A 23,161-nucleotide genomic window follows, 5' to 3' on the forward strand; every position below is an offset into this window, starting at 1 on the left:
TGTCTTTGGTTCATGGTTTGAGAGTGATCTAAAGACTTTCAAGGCTTGGCTGCCTCTTTTTGTAGCACCAGCCCCTTAGCACAATTAACTAGCCAATTAGCCTGTAAATCTCTGCTGTTAGTGGGATAGATTGGCAGCTGGGAAGGGAGTGTTCAGCCCTGAAGGAAAGGAGGCATTGTGTAATTACAATTGCCTCTTTGTTTGGTAGCGTTGTGTACATTTGCACCTGCCTGTTTATGCGAGTGATGAGGGTGTGTCTGTACACATTTTAGTGTTTGAATGGATACAGTATAGTGTATATATTTTGTTAGTCTTGGGGTATTAAATCCTGCTCCTGGAGGGGTCACCTTTCTGTACACTTCAGCTGCAACCTGCTTTAACACACCTGGAAGTTAGTTTTTAGTAATCCTGAAGACCTTGATTAGCTGGTTCAGGTATGTTTAATAAAGATTGGAGATTCTGCAGATTGATTACTCCTGGCCTTAAGAGGGCATTCACACTGCCAACAGTAATGCAAGTGACTGGAAGTCATTCATTTTCTTTTGAGAGCTGGTGACAGCAGATTTAGATAAAGGTTTCATGTTCCCTCTCAAGTGAGGGAAGCCACACAAATATACCCAAAAGAACCAGTCCCCAACCAACACCGTCCATCTTAAACACCTGCTACGGCATCCTCAAGTTCAGATTTAGTCTTGCCAGAGTTTTTAGGCCTGTTGTCAACTGTCCCAAAATGTAGGAAGAGAAAGCAAAAGTAAAATCATATTTAGAAGAGTGACTCCACGAGGGACTTTCAAATGAAGGTCGTCTGTTTTTGCAAAGGCTGCACAGTAGGTGTTGTGGACTGTGGAGGTTGGCGTGGACTGCAGTGTTTGTGTATGGCTGAAAAGAGGGAGCCCCTATCGCTGTCAAACCTGCCACCATGCCTGCTGGTGTGAGGAATTAATAGCTGTCATCACGCGCGGCTCCCTGATGAGAAATATTTAGTCTTTATCGTGAGAGAGTCATGGTGTTAGAAAAGAGTTACAGCAGCTAACCTCAACTATTTCTCATTGCTCTACACTTTTTCCATTTTGTTGTTGTTTTCCTTTCTCTTCAACCCTTCCTTTCTGACATTCTTTCTTTATTTCTTTCTTCTCCCTACTTAGGGAAGCTGTCATTGGACATGATCACAATCTAGCTTCAAGAAATCCCCTGCTCACCTTGCCATTACAAGATTCTAGCACAAGCAAAACTCTGCAGCCAAAAGGCCATTTTTTAAAAAAGTTGAGACGAGGAGGATGATATTTGATGTGATTTGATGTCAATAACGAATTTTGACAGCGAAACCAGGCAGTGCTAGGATCTAGGTCAAGGGTTTTATGGTTTCAGTGGTTGCTTTTTGTGTGTGTATATATGTGGATGTGGTTAACTGCATTATATCATGCCTGAAAAGCTAGCGATCATGGAAATGTGAAGATGCAAAGAGTGCTTTATTAATCCAGAGTAATCCAGTGTGCTTTGCATCCAAACCCTTACCAGCCACGGTGAGATTATAATCTTGGGTAGAGGCCTGGCTGTTTATGATGTACGAGCTTTGAGTCATGGGCTTATCTGTCTTTCTGTTACTACAGTAGTGGTCAACTGACAAGTACTGACACAAAGGTGAACTGCCACTTTTGTTAATCAACAAAGTCGGTGTAGTTCAGACAAGAGGTTTTCAAACTGCCCCTTGAGCCTCCTCCGCACTGCACGTTTTGGATGTCCCTCTTATTTAACCAGCTGAATTAGCTCATCTGCTGATTAGTAGAGTATCCATGACCTGAGCTGTGTGTGTCCAAAAAAGTAAATGCCGTGGAGCCTCTAGGTTTGAAATCCCTGGTTTAGACCAGGGGTAGCTAACCCTGCTAATGGAGGGCTACCTTCCTGCAGACTTCAGCTCTAACTCTACTCCAACACACCTGGCCGTCGTTTTCAAATAATCCCGAAGACCTTGATTATCTGGTCCTAACGTGTTTTATTTAAGATTGGAAAATGATCAAATATTAAATTGCCTGATTGGTGTAACAAATGCACTGTATGTGATAGGGATTTTGACCGATGGTTGACCGTATCAACGTTAACCGATCAAAGTTGTCGGTAGTCGGTTAAAAAAAGTGATCTCTAAATTAGGCTATTATAGACAGTGGACTAAACGCTACTACAGTTAGCCATCTCATTCCAAGATCTTTTTGTGTGAAGTGAACAAATCCCTCACACTCAATTTTTCATAACTCGCCTGTTTGTACTTAATAAACCAATAAAAACATTTGGCGCGAGGTCACAGCGTTTGGGTTCGCGCGCTCACAAGGTTTTCAAAAAGTAAAGGCTACAGGCTAAAACACTTGAGGTTAGAGCCAGGGCAGACGACAGGATTAAGCGTGCAAAGAAAAGTAGTGTGTGGGACCATTTCACCATCTGACACAGATGTAAGTTGCAACTTGTGTGATACAGTGCTAAAATACAGTAGTAGCACATCATCTATGATGCATCACCTGAAAACGCGACACCTGCAAGCCTCTTCGGGTGAGAAAGGTAACGTTAGCCAAAGCCAACCTACCGTGTCATCTATGCTAGCTGGTAGGAAATGTGACAAACAGCGCTCAGAGACTATTACCCAAAAGATATGCGGAATGATTGAAAAAGACATGCTGCCCCTTGACTCGGAGCTGTCATTTTCTTAAATGAGCCGCGGCAATGTTTCAAATGAGCTTCTAACGCTAGACAAACGCCTTTATTTTCAACGCGATCACCTTGTACCCAAACCATTTCGAAACTAAGGAGCCATTTGTCCTCCGATTACATACAAGCTCCTCGGCGCCTCGTTTGCGGGACTCATGTTTCGCGCTGTAGGGGATTTTAAAAAAGTGACGCGAGTGGAAGGGCGACACCGGTGTTGCGAAATTGCAGGTGCGGCTCGAAATGACTGTTATTTCAAATAGCGTATTATATTTTAAACTAATCGGTTAACCGGTTTCAACCGGCTAATGAGGCTCGGTGGTCGGTCAAGAACATTTTTAGTTTTCGCCATCCCTAGTATGTGATTGAAGCTGGTACATTTACGTTTAACGGGAATCATTCATATGTATGACATGTCTTTTGCTTTCTGACATCCTGGTTGGTGTGCGTTATGCCTATTGGATCACCTATTTTATAGCAGCAGAGCAACATTTATTTTAGCCTCTCTGTTCTGGATATGGAGAATACAGTCTCTCCCTCTCCCTGGCCATTATAGCTTAATATTTTACACATCTTCATTCCCCTTTGTTCATCCTCCCACCCTTGTACGCATCTCTCTCTTGCTCTCTCCACTGCAGCATTAGACTGTCTCCCCAAGCAGGAAGTGTTGTCCGTGCAAAGGCTCTGTTCCTCAACGCCCCAGGCAGTGCTCTAATGGAGTCCAGGTCTCGAGAGGGATCAGGGTGGGGGGAATGGATGAGTAGACTATCTGCTCTTACGACCATATTAGTGGCGATTCGGTTGGAGGAATGAGTTTGCGAGGTGCATCAGTCAAACTAAACTGTGTTTGCTCTGCTCTTGCCTTGCTTTGTCACTATTGCCAGCTCTGTTGGCTATAATTCTTTTATGAAATGTGGCATTGACGAGGACATGCCGGAAATGGAAAGGGCCCGGGCACCAGCCCTGTGGGATACCGTATGAATGACCTCTCATTTTCTATGCTGCGTGGCTACAGTAAAGATAACACGCTAGAGAAGTGGAATGCTTTTTCATATAAATCTGATGCTGGACCAATATTTCTTCACATAAATGTAGCGCTGTGGTACGTCATTAGGAATAATACAAACACGAGCACATTTTTGCATGGTAAAACTCTCTCAACAATAACCATGTCTTCAATACTCAAACAATACATATCTCTGATTTACTGATGTTCAGCAACGTTTTCAATCTTTGCTTTCTTTTGAAGGGAATATAAAAAGCCATTTGATCTGTGAGAGTGTGTGTAAGTGGATGTTTACAGCTTGTCGGCCTGATTATGTGTGTGACTGTCTGTTTAGACAGGCTTCTTCAAAGTAGTTTGACAGGAAACAAATTGTAGTTTTCATTTCTGTTGTTATTAATTATAGTCTTTGAAATGGCTTTTGTCTGCTGCATTTTACTGTCCTGATACACATTCAGAAGGGCTGTATTGTTCTCGAGTTTGATTGTGTAGACTATGGAGTTTTTCATTACTGGAGGCTGATGGGACTTTTTTTTTTTTTGAAAGAGATGTTCTGGCTTCATCCAACTCTCTAGCCTGTATTTTCATTGTCTTTTTAGTCTTGCTACATATCAAAAGTCCAGGGGGCCTTTGTAGCACTCAAAAAAAAAATCAAAATGGTGTACTAAAAAATGTCTTTTCACTTCTCTTAAAACAGCATGTTCTTATCTGATGCAACCATAACCTTAAGATCAGAAAGAAACAGTCATGCAAAGCTTTACAGTACATCTATTAGACCATATTGAATGGATTCTTCCCTGTGATCAGTTTGGCTCCTGCCATTTTAACAGGATTCTTAGCTTATGTGCAGGTCAGACCCAAGGCCAGAGGAATGTGATCTATTTTTAACAGTAGCCTAAAGCTCAGAAAACTTGTGGGGTTTAAACCTTAACTGTCCCTTAAAAGACTAAACTACTCTTTAAACAAGCTTTGGAATGCCCTGATCCCTTATTGTTGCCCCCTGTCATTTAGTTAGCGGCAACCCACCGTTAAGAGCAAGCGCGAGCTTCGCACCCTTTTCACCCTACATGCTGTTTTTGGTTTAGTTAACGACCATCTCTCTTGATGATCTTTCTTACGCCTGCCAGCCGGACCCCCTTCTCCCTTTTTCACACCTCTACTAGCCAACCTTTGGCTTGATGGACCATATCATGTCTTATCCAAACATGGCAATGGATATGATTGTATCTAACCTCCGAGTGGTGGATTCTGGAACATCTGTCTTTGCCTTTTGCTAGATAATACTTTAGCATAGTGGTTCCCAGTTTTATGCAGACTTGCTATTGTTGTCTATAAGATTGTAGGGTGTTCCTTCCATTTTATTTTTTTGATTTTTTAGAAGGCCCTCCTAGCCACTATGTGCTCTCGATGCACACTTTTTTTGAATTCACACTGATGCAGACTCATTGCGAGTAAAGGTGCAAGAAGTACCAAGAAGGCACAAGTACATTTTTATTAGACATTTAAGATAATAGCCTGCAGAATGATATGAGTGAAACCGTGATATTAGGCCTCTGTGATTCACACTCTTGCCATGAGCTTGCACCTGCATAATGATAAAACGTTTCTTTATAAAAATAGACCAACTTGGTGGCACACCACCTATTAAAAAAAAAGCCAAAAAAGATAAGGAATTAATTAAACCAGACAAAGGAGGATGGGTTAATAAAAATGAAAGATTAGCCAATGGATGTTTAAGAAATGCTTGAATGAGTTGAATATTGAATGAGAAATTTGAACCAGAAGGTTAGATGCTCTGAATGCATCTTTGTTGTCTCCACCAATAAAGTCTAAGCTTTGGCATCTGGAACTCCGTGACTCGAGTGACTTTCTTGTAAAGAAGACTTTTTCCACGACGCAAGTAGCAGGAGCATTATCACATTTTTATTGCTATGGTAGCCAAATCCAACTTGCATGTGAACATTTTCACTTAGGTTTCCTTTCTATTCTAAATTGTAATTTATTGCCAAATGTGAAGACCAGAGCAATTGTTCGACAACTGTGCATTAACAGGAACAGTTATTTAGTGCTTGAATGTCTGCATGAAGTGCTTGAATTTGTATTAGTTGATTTTGTATCAACAATACTAGTCATTTGTTTTCATGTTTGTGATGTCTATGATTTGTTTGTTGCTGCATTAGCCCATCGGTGGAAAAACACAGGTTGATTTGGCTCTCATCTTTAGTTGTTGTAATTTTATCTCGTTCATAGCACTAATAGCATGCTGAACATGGAAAGACAAAGCAATGCACAGAATTACACAGCTGGGACAGATCAGATGTGGCTCTTGTGCTGGCGTCAAAGTGAGTGTTACAGAGAGCCAAGTCCTGAAGAGCTGAGGAATAATGAGGACTCCCTTAATTAGACTAATGACTTTTACAATTGGTCTTGAACCAGCAAGCATGGCATCACTTGTCATGTTGGTGACCCAACAGAATAGATGCACTTTTTTCTTTTTGTCCCAGAAGCCGGGAGGCACCACCTGGTTGTGCATGTGTATGTGTGTCTGTCAATTGACACATGGGTCATTGCTGATCTGTATCCAGGCAGCTGTCATTGTTTTATACTTGAGAGCTCTCAAGTGTTCCTCTGGTAAAATTAATTTTCAAGCCACAAAATGCATTCTTGTATCTTCCTCGTTGTTACATCTTGGATATTTAATATGGAAAGTATTACCATGCGTCCCACTTATGGCAAACTGTTCTTGAGCATGATTACTTGATTACCTGCCCTCTATCAGCATGAATGATATAATTATATGATATAATTACTTCCTCATAGCTTACTAACTGATAACTACATCTGATGGTCTCAGTGATGTCCTCGTGATTGTGATTGGCTACAGAAAACTACAAAAAAAATAGAACAATTGAATTCTCATTGCATTGGATGAATATGACAAAAATATAAAGATTATACAGTATACATTGTCCATGGCGATTTAAAAAAAAAAAATGTATTACTGTACTGCTGTGTATTTTATTTATTTTTTACTATTTATACATTATAACACTATTTTAATGTAAGTTATCATAATTTAATGGCAGTATAAGATTGTTTTCAGGAAATGGATAAAACCATATTTTTAATAATTAAACACCGTTGTAAAAGTTAATATTGTGGCTTTATATATGGTCAGACACTTGTATGTGTCATTACTATATTAACGTTTTACCAAAATCAAGCTTAAATGGAGTTAAGAGGTTTTTGAACAGTCGATGTCGGATTTAAAACGGTTGTATTTGAGGCAGTAAGTGCATCGCATAACATTTTCATCATCTTACAGGTTATAACGTTTATTGTAGCTATGTGGGTGCTCAAAAATTGTATGTTATAAAAGATGAAGTGTATGCACAGGCTGTTTATGACACTGGCCATCACTTATTATGTTTAGTCACAAACTCTCTTTTTTAATCATTTTATATTTGTTCAATATAATATATATTTCAAAACCCACAGACAGATGCAAAGGGTGACAAGAAGTAATGATTTATAAAATAAAATATGAAATATGAAGATACAAGGTTTCTGCCCAACAGCAAGGATAATGATATTATGTATTTTATAAAATATATAATTTTTTTAGTAAAATATTTTCAATTAATTATGGTCTTGAATGATCTTTTGGTGGTTCTGTGAGATTCTTGGGTCTTCCTCTGTGAGATACCTGGGTCCTGAGCAGTGCAAGTGTAATATTTAACATTTAAAATAGAGATGATGTTTCCGAGTTGTTGTGTTAGGGGAGCTGGTCAATGTTTAAACAAATGTTACACTGCCACACCTGCAGCACTACATTGCTCAGTGGCTCTCCACCTTGTTTTTACTGTAGTGGGGTACCTGGTGGAGTACAATGACAAATCCATTCTTGACATTTCAGACCTTTTTCTCTGGGTAAGCCAGCATACCTCACTTTTGTGTTTGCTCTGTTGCAAGTGTCTATTGATTGCTGGCTAATCGTACTGCAGCAAAAGCTGAAAATGTTTTTGAGAGAGTGATATGATCATGATTCCACTGGTCTTATCACCAATCCTACATTGAATGACATGCTCAAACTTTGATACATTTTTCCACTCTGATATGAAATGTCAGAAATTCAAATGCAGTGTTATAACTTTTACATGTTTTGTGATTTCAAGAATGCTGGGCCAGTATACAGAAGCTATTTCGCCAGAGCAAATTCACCACAGCAGAATCATTACATTTGGCCCAGACTGTGACAGTGACATCTGCAACTGCAATCATGTGTCTCTTGTGATTGCTAGATGTAGTGCTTGAAGAGCTGTCGTCAGCACATTTACCTAGTCTTGCCTCCCAGGTGCTGCTGTTGATCTGGGAGATGGAGGTCTGTGGCACCTCTTCTGTAGTGCCTGTCCTTGGTGTAGACCCAAACAATTCTTCCTGTTTAGATGACTTCCACTGTGACAATCCGGTTATGTTCCAACTGAAGTGCCTTGATCTAAAAAGACAAATATATAACTATGTATAAATAATGATTGTATTTCCTAAACAAAAAGAAAAAGAACTATTAACAGGTTGAGGATACTTTTTACACTTAACTCCATTTTGTGGAGTTCCACTCCATTCCATTATAGCCACGTCTTTTTTGGTTTGTCTCTGCATTTGGCAGGTTATTGGGGCTCTGAATTTCAAGAACAGTGTACTGTAAGTGCTCCTGTGAGCTCTTGTCATCTATTGTCCAGAGGGTTCTGTTCTCTTTCGTAGACTTCTACAGGCCTTGACTTAATTTGTTTTGGTATCCACAAGGTTTCACCCTGTTAATGTTAATAGAGTTGTTAAAGTCTTTTTTTAAATTATTTTTGAGACTTTTTGAGAGGATTTTTGTAAAGCGGCCAATATCCAGTGCTTCCTATTAAAGGGTTAGTTCACCCAAAAATGAAAATTCTGTCAGTAATTACTCACCCTCATGTTGTTCCAACCCTGTAAGACTTTCGTTCATCTTCGGAACACAAATTAAGATATTTTTGATTAAATCTTAGAGCTGTCTCCCTCCTCCATAGGCTAAAGACGTTTAAAATAGTCCAACCCAGAAGCGCTGCGCTGTTACACTACGTGAACTCACTCAGTGGCCCACACAGAAGAAAATTAATTGTTGAATAAAGTCGTTATTTTTGTTTGTTTTTCCGCATTTTTGGGTGAACTAACTCTTTAAGGGCGATTTGTGTTTCCCTGGTTGCCTAATTAAAACTATCTCTGAAGCACTTACCACAGCTTTCATCTGTGTGTGTATATGTTTAGGGATTAGAATGTGATGCCTTATAGGGTTGAATCAATACAAAAAGTTTGACTTTGATATGATACCAGCCTCTCTTATTCCTTGGAATTGATACCTTTAGGTTAGACATAAACAACCCTGGGCAACTTATGAAATGAAATGGGGATGGGTTGTGCCATATTAATCAAATACTTTGTAACTTTTTGCAGTCACACATCCCTTACTGTACTGTAGTAAATTTCAACTTCAACAGCCAAATGAAGTCATTCATTTTGATGCAAAAACGTATACATTTACATTTATTCATTTAGCAGACTACAAAATCTTGTAGTTATTTATTTGTTTATTTTTTCAAAATCTAATTGTAATGTCTGTTTTATATTTTGCAGGGTCAGATCCAGGCTGGGCAAACCTGAAACCTACAATATTTCTGTGTCAAAGTGCCCCTGAAGAGAGGAGATGGGCTGGAATATTTCCACCTGCAGCACACCCGCCTAAGTCCAAAGGGACTCCTCTCCCCCACCCTCAAACCCCAAGCCTCTGCCAAAATCATGAATGGCCAGATGACTGTGGATTTATAATTTGATCAAGGGGATTGGACATACTGACCCTACATGGAAAAAAAACCCTAAAGCAACTTTCAGGATCGTTACAAATAAATTATTTTCCAGGCCTGAAATCATTTGGATGGAACCTCAGCCCAGCAGCTTTCAAACTAGAGCTTCTGGGAATGGCAAGATGATCGCTTTCATTCGATGATGATGGCAAAAAAACAAGATGCCCGGGCACCAACCTACAACCTTGTTGTGGTAGGTTTGTCCGGAACTGAAAAGGAGAAGGGGCAATGTGGGGTAGGCAAGTCCTGCCTTTGTAATCGCTTTGTTCGCCCCAGTGCTGATGACTTTTATTTGGACCACACATCTGTTTTAAGCACAAGTGACTTTGGTGGTAGAGTGGTAAACAATGACCACTTCCTGTTTTGGGGCGAGGCGGTACGAATGTTGGAGGAGGGCGCTGAGTGTCGAATGCATGTGGTGGAACAGACAGAGTTTATTGATGACCAAACGTTCCAGCCACATCGAAGTACTGCCTTACAGCCCTATATCAAGCGGGCAGCTTCCAACAAACTGGCCTCTGCTGAGAAGCTTATGTATTTCTGCACAGATCAGCTTGGACTAGAGCAAGACTTTGAGCAAAAGCAAATGCCTGAAGGCAAGCTTTTAGTGGATGGATTCTTACTCTGTGTAGATGTGAGCAGGGGTATGAACCGAAACTTTGATGACCAGATGAAGTTCGTCACCAATCTATATAACCAGCTAGCTAAGACCAAGAAGCCAGTTGTACTTGTGTTGAGCAAGTGTGATGAAGGGGTTGAGCGGTACATTAAAGACTCTCACACCTTTGCCTTGACCAAGAAGAATTTGCAAGTTGTTGAGACTTCAGCGCGCTCTAACGTCAATGTTGACCTTGCTTTCCTTACCTTGGTGCAGTTGATCGATAAGAGTAGAGGGAAGCCCAAGATCATTCCTTACTTTGAAGCTCTCAAGCAGCAGAGTCAGCAAATAGCATCTGCTAAGGACCGCTATGAGTGGCTGGTTAGCCGCATTGTGAAGAACCATAATGAAACATGGCCCAACACCAATCGTAGAATGCAGACATCACCTGAATACAAAGAGTATGTTTTCCTTGAGGGTACTTCCAAGGCCAAGAAACTATTCCAGCAACATGTACACAGACTCAAGCAAGAGCACATAGAAAAGCGGCGTAAAATTTATCTTAGCACACTCCCACAGGCTCTCAACTCATTGGTTCCATGCCTGGAAGAGATTGATCACCTAAGCTGGTCAGGAGTACAGAAAGTTCTCGAGAATAAGCGGGAGTTCTCCCACTGGTTTGTCATATTGGATGACACACCATGGGAAACAACACCACACATTGACAACATGGAGGATGAACGCATTCCCCAGGACCTTTTGGAAACCCCTGCAGCAGAGGCAATCTATGAGAGTCACTTAGAACACCTGCGCAATGAGCGAAAGAGAGCAGAAATGCGTTGGGAGTTCAAAGAGAAACTTGCGTCTTCGCCATTTGTTACACCTGGCAAACCCTGGGAGGAAGCTCGTAGCTTTATCATGAACGAGGAGTTTTATCAGTGGCTGGAGGAGCCAGAGTACCTTGACATCTATAACAAATACCAGAAGATTATTATTGACCAAGCCAAAGAGGACTTCCAAGAACTTTTACTGGAGTACTCTGAATTGTTCTATGAGCTTGAAGTTGATGCTAAGCCCAGTAAAGAAAAAATGGGTGCCATCCAAGAGGTTCTTGGAGAGGAGCAGAGGTTCAAGGCCCTCCAAAAGCTTCAGGCTGAGAGAGATGCCCTGGTGCTCAAGCATATCCATTTTGTATACCACCCAACTAAGGAAACCTGTCCTTGTAGTCCACATTGTGTTGATGGCAAAATTGAGCAACACTTAGCCCTTCGTTTTCCCACTCGATATTCCTTTGATGGGAGCTCAAAATCACAGTTTGGTGAGGGAAAGGTAGATAGAATTAATCTTGTAATTCTTGGCAAAGATGGACTTGCAAGAGAGTTAGCTAATGAGATCAGAGCACTGTGCACCAATGATGAACGGTACGTTCTAGACGGAAGGACATATGAACTGGCTCTTCGACCTATAGAAGGAAATGTACGCCTTCCAGTAAACTCCTTCCATACCCCCACTTTCACCCCACATGGTTGCATCTGCCTCTACAACTCAAAGGAATCCTTATCCTATGTTGTTGACAGTATTGAAAAATTACGAGAATCAACCATAGGTAGAAGGGACACGAATCTAGGTCAGCTTCCCTTGTCTCTCCTGTTGGTCACCAAAAGAGGCGTTGGTTCAATTTCTGATATTGGGGGTGAAACAGCACAAAGCCTCATCCAACACGGTCAACAAGTGGCTAGCAAATTTCAGTGCAGTTATTTAGATCCTGCTTCCCCAGGTGTGGGCTATGGTCGCAATATAAATGAAAAACATTTAAACCAGATCCTCAAAGGTCTGTTAGACACACGAAGACCGTCAGTTAGTCTTGGCAGTAGCTCCCCACCCTTGTTGCCTGCACTTGCAAGTTTCAGAGACTCTCAGCAGAACACTGAGGACTTACGAATTGTAATGTGTCTAATGTGTGGAGATCCTTATGATGTTGACCAGCTTCTTTCCCCATTCTTGCTGCCCCAGCACTGTCGGCCCTCTTCCAATTTATCCAGTGGAACATCAGTTTCGTTGGATTTATCTATTGGTGGCCAAAGGCAAAGCATTGATCTTGCTGTCCTATCTTACCACTCATCTTTTTCCTTACGTAAAAGCGGATTGGTGCATGGTTACATAGCAGTGTACTCGGCCAAACGGAAGGCTTCCATGGAAACCCTTTGTGCCTTCCTTTGTGAGGTCCAAGACATTATTCCAGTGCAGTTGCTTGCTGTTGCAGAGACTCAATCGGAACTCGCAGACTCTGAGGTTGTCCGAGAGCAGCTTGCCCAAGGGGAGGAACTGGCCCATGAAATTGATGCACGTTTCAGCTCTGTGATCTGTGGACCTGGTGGTGTGGTGGGAGGCTTGCATCGGATAGACCACTTCCAGCCATTCTTTAAGGAGGTATTGGAGAAAAAAACCATTGTAGAGGCAACACATATGTATGACAATGTTGCAGAGAATGTCACCACTGAAAATGTATCCTCACCTCGATGTGGCTCTCCAAGCACCACGTTGCTGGATTCAGAGGATGACATTGAGCCCTCCCCACCTTATCCCACATTACGGGATGATGGCAACTTGACCCATGGTGGAGGTTTCAAGCTCCCTGATTTGGAGGGTGATGCCTTCTCACTCATCTCTGACATCAACACTTTTGAAAACAAGCTTAACAACAAAGTCCCACCTCAGGTGCGACCAAAGCCCAATGTCACCTTTGACATTCCCAAACCCCAAAACATCAGTTCATACATGGACCTGAGCCTACATGGACCTAACAGGCGCTCATTAGTCACCTGGCCACCAGGAACTGAAGGTGGTTATGATCCATCTGACTATGCTGAGCCCATGGATGCAGTATCAAAGCCTCGTCCCACAGAGGAGGAGAATATTTATTCTGTACCACATGACAGCACACAGGGCAAGATCATCACTATTCGCAATGCAAACAAGAGTCATTCTAACGGTGCAGGAAATGGATCAGACAGCGAGGCTGAAAGCAGTTCATTAGAGCGTAGACGAAAGCTGTCTGCTCTTGGAGTTAAACCTAGGCTGTATCGTGATCGCTCCAAACGACTTGGAAAGTTTAGCAGCTTCCGCACAAGCTTTATTGGCAGTGATGATGAGCTTGGAGGTCTCCCCAAGACTAAAGAGGATGAGCTTGGTGCACAGAAAGGGGACAGTTCCTTAAATGAAGAAGGCGAGGACCCAAAGAGGAGGAATATCTTGAGAAGTCTTGGTAGAAGAACTACAAAGGTAAATTTTATGGTATTATTTTAAAACATATATATATATATTTTGGAATTATGTTTCATGGTCTCATATATTGTAAAGATCACATTTATAGGCTAACTTTATACTTTAAGATCTATCTGTTTATCAAATACATCATATATTAAAAAGTCAGTTTGGGCCCAACTTCACTTTACACTGGATGTGAACTCAAGTATTGTGAGCGATTATCATAGCGATTGGTATTTTTAACTTCACCTTATTTCAGTGGTTGTTTTTAGATTGTGTTTAGATGTAAAAACGCAGTGGCTATTTACTTTAGATGAAAAGAAAAATGTACACCTTGATTTGAGCTTAAATATACAAAATCAATGTCTTAAAAAAGCACCAGTCGCATGTGAGAGACAGCTGACATAGAGTTCAAATATGTAAATCTGACCTATCTTTGTCACATCTTTGTGACATTCACTTGATTTTGAACCCAGAAGAAAATGGCCCAAATCCAGATACTTCCATATGAAATTAAAATGAACTCACAACACATACTTTAACTCTAGAAATGCATTTTTGTGTTCACAACCCTTTAAATTCATTGTTCAGGTAAGATGTAGTCAATTTGATTTTACAGAAATTGTCTTTTGTCTAAACAATTTTGAGGTATGGTGGTATGCCTTGTTTCTTTTCTTGTTGAAAAGTAAATCCACAGAGAGAAGACCCAGTTGTTTTATTTAATGTTTCATGGTTGCACAGACTTTGGTCCTTTAGTTTATCTGGATGCCTGTGTGCCAAGCTTTGGTCAAGGTTGATTTTTGGTTATGCTGCGGTGCATGTCCATTAAACAGTGGTTTCTTTTAAAGAGTTTAAGTACTGCAAAGACATTTTTTTTTAATGGCGGTTGAGTGCCTGTTCACTTGATAGTTCCTTCTACAGCATGGCCTTAACATTTTTTTTGCTTGGAATACTACTATAGCTGTCACTCCCATAATACACTGTATTCACACAAGCATACATTTTAGTGACTGCTGTTCTCTTTGAGCATGTGACAGCCTAAGGGCATATGAAAGCATTGAGCCACCAGTTCTTCTCTTTGAACAGCAGTGTTTATTATTTCGGTAGGGTTAGAATGAGGCCATTGGGTTAAATCACCTTGCTTGCATTAATTGCCTTATGGGACTGATCCATAAAGGAACCCATAAAAAAGCAGCAGCCTAGTAGCCCCGGGGATCTGGACTGGTTTAAGCTCTGTTCAACAAAGACTGTCCCTTTTTTGATGTTAAAGGAGTTAGAATAAGCCTTTCCTGTTTTTGTCTCCTATCCCATCTGCACTTTCTCTCTCTTTCTCAGTATGTTGGACTGCGAGGCCGGAAATGTTAACTCAGCCTTTTAAAATCTCCTCACCCAACAAGTGGAATGTTTTAAATTCCAGCGTCACCTAGTTCCATTTCTAATGCCCCCGTGACTTTGCACCAGCATCTGCAAAGCGAATGGTTACATGGTAGAGTTACCAGGGGACTGGTTGCAATGAGAAGTTTCCCAAAACTGAGTACTTTGTGCTCAGGTTAGTGAGGCATAAAACATAGCTAAACATTGTATTCATTCAAATTGTAACACTAAAGTATCCTGTCATGTCTGAAGTTGCAAATGGGTGGAGTAGCAGTTATTAACATGATGTAACTGGTTTGCTGTGTGCGCCTTAGTCTGGGTTGCTGTGTGACCTGCATTGCAGGGTGAACGCATTACTTTTGCATAACATTGCCATCCCAGTAATACTCTCTGTGAACTGTAATTGGAGCACAGATTCTTCACTGAGAGCTTGGAGAGGGGAGGGTGGTAATTATGTAAACGTCTATTGAGAGGAGCCAGTAGGGATTTAGGTGAAATCTGAAAATGAGGAGAGGAGTGGGGAATGTAAGGAGATGTGAAAAAAAAAAAAAGAGAGAGAGAGAGAGAGAGGGGAGGGAGGCAAATGTGGCATGGTTCCGGAATGTGTGAAAAGCAGAGCTTTGACCTGCGGATGTACCAGGAAGCTGGGATGCCTTTTAGCTATGGAGCAGACAGACTTGGGCCTAATAATCGTCATGGCTTTTTCTCTTTTCTGACAGTACGTCAGACACACTGGCCAACGAGCCATGATGCCCTTCTGCAGAGAATTATGGGAAGGCAGGGGTCTGGGAGGGAGGAATGAGCAGTGTGTTCTCCTGCAGAACTCTAAACTCAAGTCAAATTCAATGTACCTCAATATACAATGTCACATTGCTGGAATAACGTGAATGATTTGACCATGTCTAGTTTGGTCCCCAGTAAATATTTGGACACTTGTATGGCACTTAAAAACAAATGAATTTCATTGCATGAGATACAAAATATAAAACCAAGTGGAAACTAATGATGGTAGACCTTTTCTCAAAACTAGTAATTTCACTTTAATGAACTGGTATCAAGGTGATTTTAGCGGATATATGAAGTCAGTTCTCCTCAAGTTCAGAGTAACTGCGTGTAGGTCTATGAACTATGAACATGTTCCACTAATATTTGACAACCATGTTAAGATTTTAAAATACATTTTGTCTTTTAATTTGAACAATATATAACTATTGTTTTTCAAAGCCTGTTGATATCCTTTTGTATGCAATTACATGTGGCTCAGGTATGCGTGCATTGCACCTTGCTTAGCTCTTGTCATTTTACCACAAAACAAAATGTGTTCCTCTCCTGTCTTGCAGAAAACGCGGCCAAAGGGTCGTCAATCATCATTGTCCAAGCCTCCTGAGAGTAACTACTTTGGAGTTCCCTTGGCCAACGTTGTCTCGGCTGAGCGGCCCATTCCACTCTTCATTGAAAAGTGTATCCGTTACATTGAGATTACAGGTAAGTGGCACATAGGCAACATTTTGTTGTTTTATCTTTACATCGGAGTGAGGTATTGGAATTAGCTAGATGCTTACACTTGCATGCAAACATAAACAGTGTGACCCCTTTTTATGAAATGGTAGTTGTGAACTAACAGCTGGTGAACTGTCTTCAACTCAATATAATGTGCTTTCCCATTAACAGTGGAGTACATTTTACATTTGCACAAAATGTGTACAGATAGATAAACCTGCTGAAGAGTAATGGTAACAACAAAGTATATGTACATTTCTGAAGCTATAGTGGCTGTGGTCTTTAGCCTGCTTGTTAGTGTGCCTGCCTCCCATGCCTGTTGACGCTGGTTCAAATCCCACTCGGCATCCGGGTCAAGGCACCACTGCAAGTGATCCTAATAGCACAGTTGCAATGGTGCCATGACCTGGATGGGAGTGAGGTTTACTGAGTTGAGTGTAATTAAGGCAAGCTAGTATGAGATATGCGAGTAAACCTCACTCCCCTTTCCTCAAGAGGTGTGCTAGTAACTGATGCTAGAGGCTGAAGTTAAATCCAACTCTGAGCAGTGTAAGTATGAAATCTTAGCTGATTTAATTTGATCTAGCTGGTCTCCCAGCTTGACCAGAAACCCCTCTAAAACCAGCAAACCAAACCAGTCTGGCCAGACTGGGAGACCTACTAAGACCAACCTTAGGCTGGTTTGATGTCTTTATCAACAGGGTATATACCTAACCTGTATGTTAAAATGAATTAATTTTAACATATTAAATGATCCCAAAGAGCTTAGTATGCGAATAAGAGCCTCTTATATCTAGCATTATGGTAATGCAATGCATGTATGGAGGTATGTGCGCTTGTTAAGCGCGTATCTATGCAGCTGTGATTTGGGTCTGTAGCATTAGCGCCATTAGCTTCTAGGGATTAAGCTCATCAACTGAGAGCAAGTGCATGTGCTCCGGCCGGTGTTTTCTGTAATGCTGAGTGTTGGAGAACACATCAGTATTCCCTCTGGGATGCATCAGTCCATCTGTAGTTTAGATAAACTCAACACTACGCAACCTAGAAACCGTGACAAAAATGTGTTCCCTATCATTCTCTGTGGCAGCCCAAAAGAAAAAAAAAATTCATAGCTAAAGAATCCACTACATGCTCTTATGTATTATTACATGCATACTACTTGAAGTGTATGCATTTCAGAGCCCTGACCCTTGAAGAGAGCACTCGACCCCACCCTTTGGATCATGTGTGTGAACCACTAGGGGCAGAGTGGAGTCAATGGACCTGTCATTTATAGTTTTCTCAAGTCAGCGCCTGATCTTTGTTCCTCATTTCCTTTTCACCCCGCCCCTCTCCCACCTTTTTCATGTTCTGTTGTGTATGTGTGCAAGTTGCCAAGCCCCTTGCGGTAATTTTCTGCCTGATAACTCCCTCATTGAGATCGATATCACATAGCAGAAATGGTGAACAATCTTTCAGGCTCAGCTCTTTTTTCGTGCTCTGTGGGTGGAACTGCCTTCTACAACAGCTTACAGCGTGATTTGCTGATAGTACTCTCAGTGTGAACACTAGAGAATATGCACTCGCTCATTCAAAGTGCCTTTCCCATCAAAACAATACAACCTCACAACCTTATCAGAATTACACTGAATTGCTTTTACAAAAATCTTTGTAGAAAAATGTCAGTTTGACATGTCAAGCAAGTCCCTGCTAACAGCAACGGTTAAGATGTGCTTAGTCATGCCAGCTCAGTCTTGTACATATAGCAACACTGTGTCTTTCACTGCCTCATAAATCTAAAATTACACAAAATAAGACATGTTTGTAACTAAACCGTTGTGGGGCACCATTGACTTCCATAGTATATAAAAAAAAAAAAAGTCAAAGGTGCCCCACAACTGTTCGGTTAGTTACTGGCATTCTTCAAAATATCTTATTTTGTGTTCAGCAGAAGAAAGTAAGTATATAGACAGGCTGGAACATACAAGTTTGGAACAACTTGAGGGTGAGTAAATGATGACACAATTTTCATTTTTGGGTGAACTATCCCTTTAAGAAAGACTAGTTGTTCAAACCAATGTTGACTAACCAATTGTCAAAGTACACTTTTCAGAATTTTGGGGTTGGTTGTCTCTTATGCTCACCAAGGCTGCATTTATTTAATCAAAATCACAGTAAAATTTAAAATAACTCTGTTAAAGGGGTGATATAATGCCCTTTTCACGAGATGTAAAATAAGTCTTTGATGTCCCCGGAGTGTATATGTGAAGTTTTAGCTCAAAATACCCCACAGATATTTTTATATAACATGTTAAAATTGTCACTTTTTGAGGGTGAGCAAAAATGCACCGTTTTTGTGTCTGTCCCTTTAAATGCAAATGAGCTGCTGCTCCCGGCACAGAGGGCGGAGCTTCAAAATCTTGTGTCCTTTTACCTCACACAGACACACTGGACATTTAAAAAACGTTTAGCCTTTTTTTGTTCAAACCAGAGTCAGACAAAGATGGAGAGACTCAATAAGAAGTGACAACATGTAGAATGCAACAGGACATTTCTGAATGGTTAGTTGATGAATTTATGTAGCTTATGTGTAGTTATCTTCTAGTCATTGATTAGCATATTCTGTCATGATAATCTATAAATCGTGTTCAGGGGGCGGGGTTTATGTAAATGTTAGGGTTTGTGATGTCACTAACCCGGGAGAAATGTCGTGTAGTCCCTACCAGCCGTTCGGTGTAGTCCTTAAAAAGCAATTTCTTTAAAAGCAAATATCTCCCTTTGCTTTGAACTTTGAGCGTTGTAACTTTGCAGATGTTGTTTATGCTCAAACAGCAACATTACACACTAACTAAAGTTAGAAAAGTGAAATCATAATCAACCACCCCTTTAATACATTTTAAAATGTTATTTATTCCTGTTATCAAAGCTGAATTTCGAGCATATTTACTCATTTCTTCTTATCAATGTTGACAATAGTTGTGCTGCTTAATATTTTTTTGTGGAAACGTTGATACTCTTTTTCAGGATTCTTTGATAAATAGAAAGTACAAAAGAATAGCATTTATTTGATATGGAAATCTTTTATAGTATTATCAATGTTTTTACTGTCACTTTTGATTAATTCAATGCATCCTTGCTAAATAAAAGAAATAATGCCTTTGGAAAAACTAGTGCATGCCTAGTCTAAATCACTTCATTTTTTAAAGCATAGTTCATCCAAAAACCATCCAATAATTCTGCATTATTTAATCACCCTCATATCGTTTCAAACCCGTTTTTCATTCTTTGTAACAAAGGGGAGTTTTTGAAGGATATCCAACCCACTCTTTTCAGCATAATAAAGTGAACGGCTGGGTTGTCAAGTTCTAAAATGACCTTGTTATTAATTTATTTATTTATTTCTGGAGGAGGATTCACATCATTTTCTCCTATTTCTTCTTGTGTTTGATGGGGCAGAAATGAAAGCACAGTCACAGCCTGTTACGTAACCTTACTTTTATATAGTTTCTATAGGGATCCAATTTCTGTCCTTTCCGTTCTGCCCTCTGGACCAAAAATACTTGCATTCCTCTATTGTTCCTCTCATTTCCTGTTCATTCTTCTAGGTAAATCTGTCTCCCACTTACATCTCAACATTTAACTTCTCTTTCCTCTTTATCTCTTCTATCCTTCTCTTATCTGTCACTCCTTTTCTCACTGTTGCAATGGGATGGTATGCGAAATGAGTGTTGGGTGTTTTAGGGCCATGAGGTTTACCACACTCACCTAAGTGTTGACAGCACCCGTTCCAGAATTAGTCCAGATAGAGTATGGGAACAGGAAATACAGTATGTAGTCTCAGCCCACAGGTAACTTAAGAGACCCTATTTTAATATAATTCTCATTATGAAATGTACAGTATAAATAGTTGTAGTTATAGAGAGGGAATGTGACAGCCGTTGGAGGAGGAGAAATGCTGAATTGGCTGAAACGAATTCCCCCGGAGGATATGCTGAAGATGATGGCAGGAAGCGGCAGGAGTTTGTTTGGACATGTTGCGGGGTTAGCGGTGCATTAGTAGGGCTTTAAGCAAAAAGGTCATGATGAGTCTCAGTTAGAGAAGCCCATGAGGCTCAAAGTGCTCTCCGTTTCTTAAAATGTCTTAACATGATGCTCTCTTGACGTTTGCTAATGGACTGGATGTTCAGTATGAAGGCCTAAAGATTGAGAGGGATGGACATTTAAAGGCATGAGAAGAATTATATAATAAATGGAAATATGGTGACTTCCTTGTATTGTCCTTGACTGTCCTTCAGAGGATGTTTCCTTTCTCCCTCAAATATTCCTGTGGCTTCTGTTATGCTTGACTTTATTTCTAGAAGTCTTTAGTTTGTGATTAGTAGTTAGCCTAAGTTATGAATGGATACTTTTTTTTATCAATTGGAAAGCTAATTTGAATGTAGTTTGGTCATTTTGATAAACTGGCCCATCAAAACGTGAGTTTCTATACTTGCAAGTTGTGAAGCACATAGATACACTAGCCTACTGTTCATAAAAAGCACATTCATGGCTTTTTCAATAAGGTTAGAGAATTTCAGACCAGCTGATGAAACTGTCACTTGCCATTAATGAGCCACTTTTATGTCACTAAATTTAACATTTGTTGATCTTGTATGCCTTGTGAACGGTTTTCTCTCATGTTTAACTGTTGTTGTAACAGTCTCTCTCTATATTTTGAGTTTAGTTCTAGGCCTATATCACAAAACAAATATTTTCCTTAAATAGGCTTTGGAATGATTGGTAGACCAGCAGTGGGTTTCACTAGCCACTTTTCTTACATTGGAACGTAGAGTCCACACCCTAGAGGCTTAGTAACTTCTATCTAGATTGTAAATAACTGTACTTTATTCGATTGCACCATTTGTTCTTAATGCAGAGCGTAGCTAGTACTGTAGGTCGTAAACTCCTCGTAAAGTAATGTGTATTTGCATATGACGTTTACCCTTAGCGATCCAATAGCAGCCTTGAAGTTATGTTGAAATGCCCGTGAATTTCAGTTTATCCTTCATTCCTAACTACTTTTGCCTCACATAAGTGAAAAATACGTTTCCATTAAATACAATGCTACCTAATCAGGATTTTCGTATTTGATATTTTTGTATATAAATAACATACAGAAACTGTATTTGAAATTAATAAGGATCAATAAATATTAAATCCTGATACAAAACGTAAGAAATTACATTTATTTATTTTGATTTTATTTGACAAGCACAACACGGATGAATGCACACAGCAGCGCTCTGTTTAGACGGGTTCGTGTTGAAGGGCAACTATTAACAAAGTAATATATTCTTAAAATGTAAGCGAGTGTAAATGTCAGAAGCATTATCATACAGGTCTAAATTATTGAAGTCTGTCAGGTAAAACGAGAGCTTATTGATGCAGTTCAGTCAGTCTGCTATTTTATTCCAACCGTTACTCCTGATCGGAGGCTTTCGTAAATATTTAGTTTATACGTAGTATGCTTCAACTAAGTTTAATGGTGCAAAAAACGTTGCAATATTTATTAGTGCGTAAGTTGTAACTTAGTGCCCATTTTCGTCAAAACTAGGCTACTTGCGCACAGCTGGTGCAACCGATCCCAGGTGCATTGTGGCATTCTTAGATGTCAAAAGTAGAATTTTGTGATCAGCAAAAATCTATAACGCTGTATGAAAGTTGATCTTTCATGAGTTTTACAGCCCTTTTCTTGCCTTTTTTCCCCTCATGTTCTCACATTTCACCGTAAACACACCCTTCCCTCTTTACACACATTTCCCTTCTTGCAGCTCTACAGAAAAGCTTTTATGGATAATTGATCGGGAGAGGTGAGGCAATCAATGCGGTCTGCCTCGGCAACGCGCCGACTCATTTCCGAGAGTGTCTCTCTGCGTCTCGCGCTGTCTTACTCTTTATCGATGTACTTGTTTTCTCTCTGCTTGTGTTAGATGGGCCAAGCCGAGCCGTCCTCTGGCTCTTTCCTTCGTCTGCATCTGCGGGGCACAACACACAAGCTCCTCTCTGCCCGTGGCAGCGCTCATTCTTTATGTATGACTGATAAGTCAAAGAGTGAGATCTGACAGTCGGAGTGTGGTTGCACAATTAGCAACCTCAGATCTAAATTAAATATTTGAAATTCATTGTACATTCTGAGCTGGAGATAACGCCATTGTGGTTCTTATCAAACTCTGAGACTGTGTAAATTGAATGGAGTGCTAAACTCATTTATTAATGTCAACTCTCTCTCTCTCTCTCAGGGTTGAGCACAGAGGGAATCTACAGGGTGAGTGGAAATAAGGCGGAGATGGAAAGCATGCAGCGGCAGTTTGACCAGGGTGAGTCACATGACTTGTCTCTTTAACTTTCTTTTTCTTTCAATCTCTCTTTTTTCTTTATTTTTTTTTTATTGCCAACCACCTCCAGCAATTTTGATAATTTTCACAAAAATGTCATGGGCCCCCCTCTTAATATGCATAATATCAAAAGAAAGAACAGACCCTTTGCTTTTACACAACAACAGTAAAAAAAAACCATTTGATTTTACCTTATTGCATTCTTGTTTTATCAATACTTGAATGTGGGCAGGTTTCATAAAAAACATTTTACGCAAAAAGCTGAGGAAAACACGTTTTTTGTCAAAGACTACTTCTGGATAGGATTCAGAACGATGACCAAAACATAGATGGAGTAGATCGAGTCCATCAACACCCCTCAAAGCTTCACAGTCCTATAGCCCGTCCTGGGCCAACATTTCATTCAGTAACATTAGGCAGTTTTGATTTAAATTGGTCTTCTTTACCCTTAAGAATAAAGGTTATCTTTTCCATTGCAATGCAT

At 40.3% G+C, this 23,161-nt stretch overlaps 1 protein-coding gene across 1 annotated transcript in view; it reads left to right on the forward strand.

Annotated features, from left to right (window-relative positions):
• arhgap35a (Rho GTPase activating protein 35a) overlaps window positions 1-23,161 on the forward strand; it is an 89,261-nt gene that overhangs the window by 49,687 nt on the left and 16,413 nt on the right. Inside the window, exons 2-4 of the mRNA XM_084419907.1 lie at window positions 9,359-13,465; window positions 16,165-16,309; window positions 22,582-22,659. Of these exons, the coding sequence (XP_084276033.1) occupies window positions 9,725-13,465; window positions 16,165-16,309; window positions 22,582-22,659 (3,964 nt within the window). The 5' untranslated portion in view covers window positions 9,359-9,724. The remainder of the gene's footprint in view (window positions 1-9,358; window positions 13,466-16,164; window positions 16,310-22,581; window positions 22,660-23,161) is intronic.

This window comes from Rutilus rutilus, assembly GCF_951802725.1.
Source record: "Rutilus rutilus genome assembly, chromosome: 9".
Classification (NCBI taxonomy): domain Eukaryota; kingdom Metazoa; phylum Chordata; class Actinopteri; order Cypriniformes; family Leuciscidae; genus Rutilus; species Rutilus rutilus.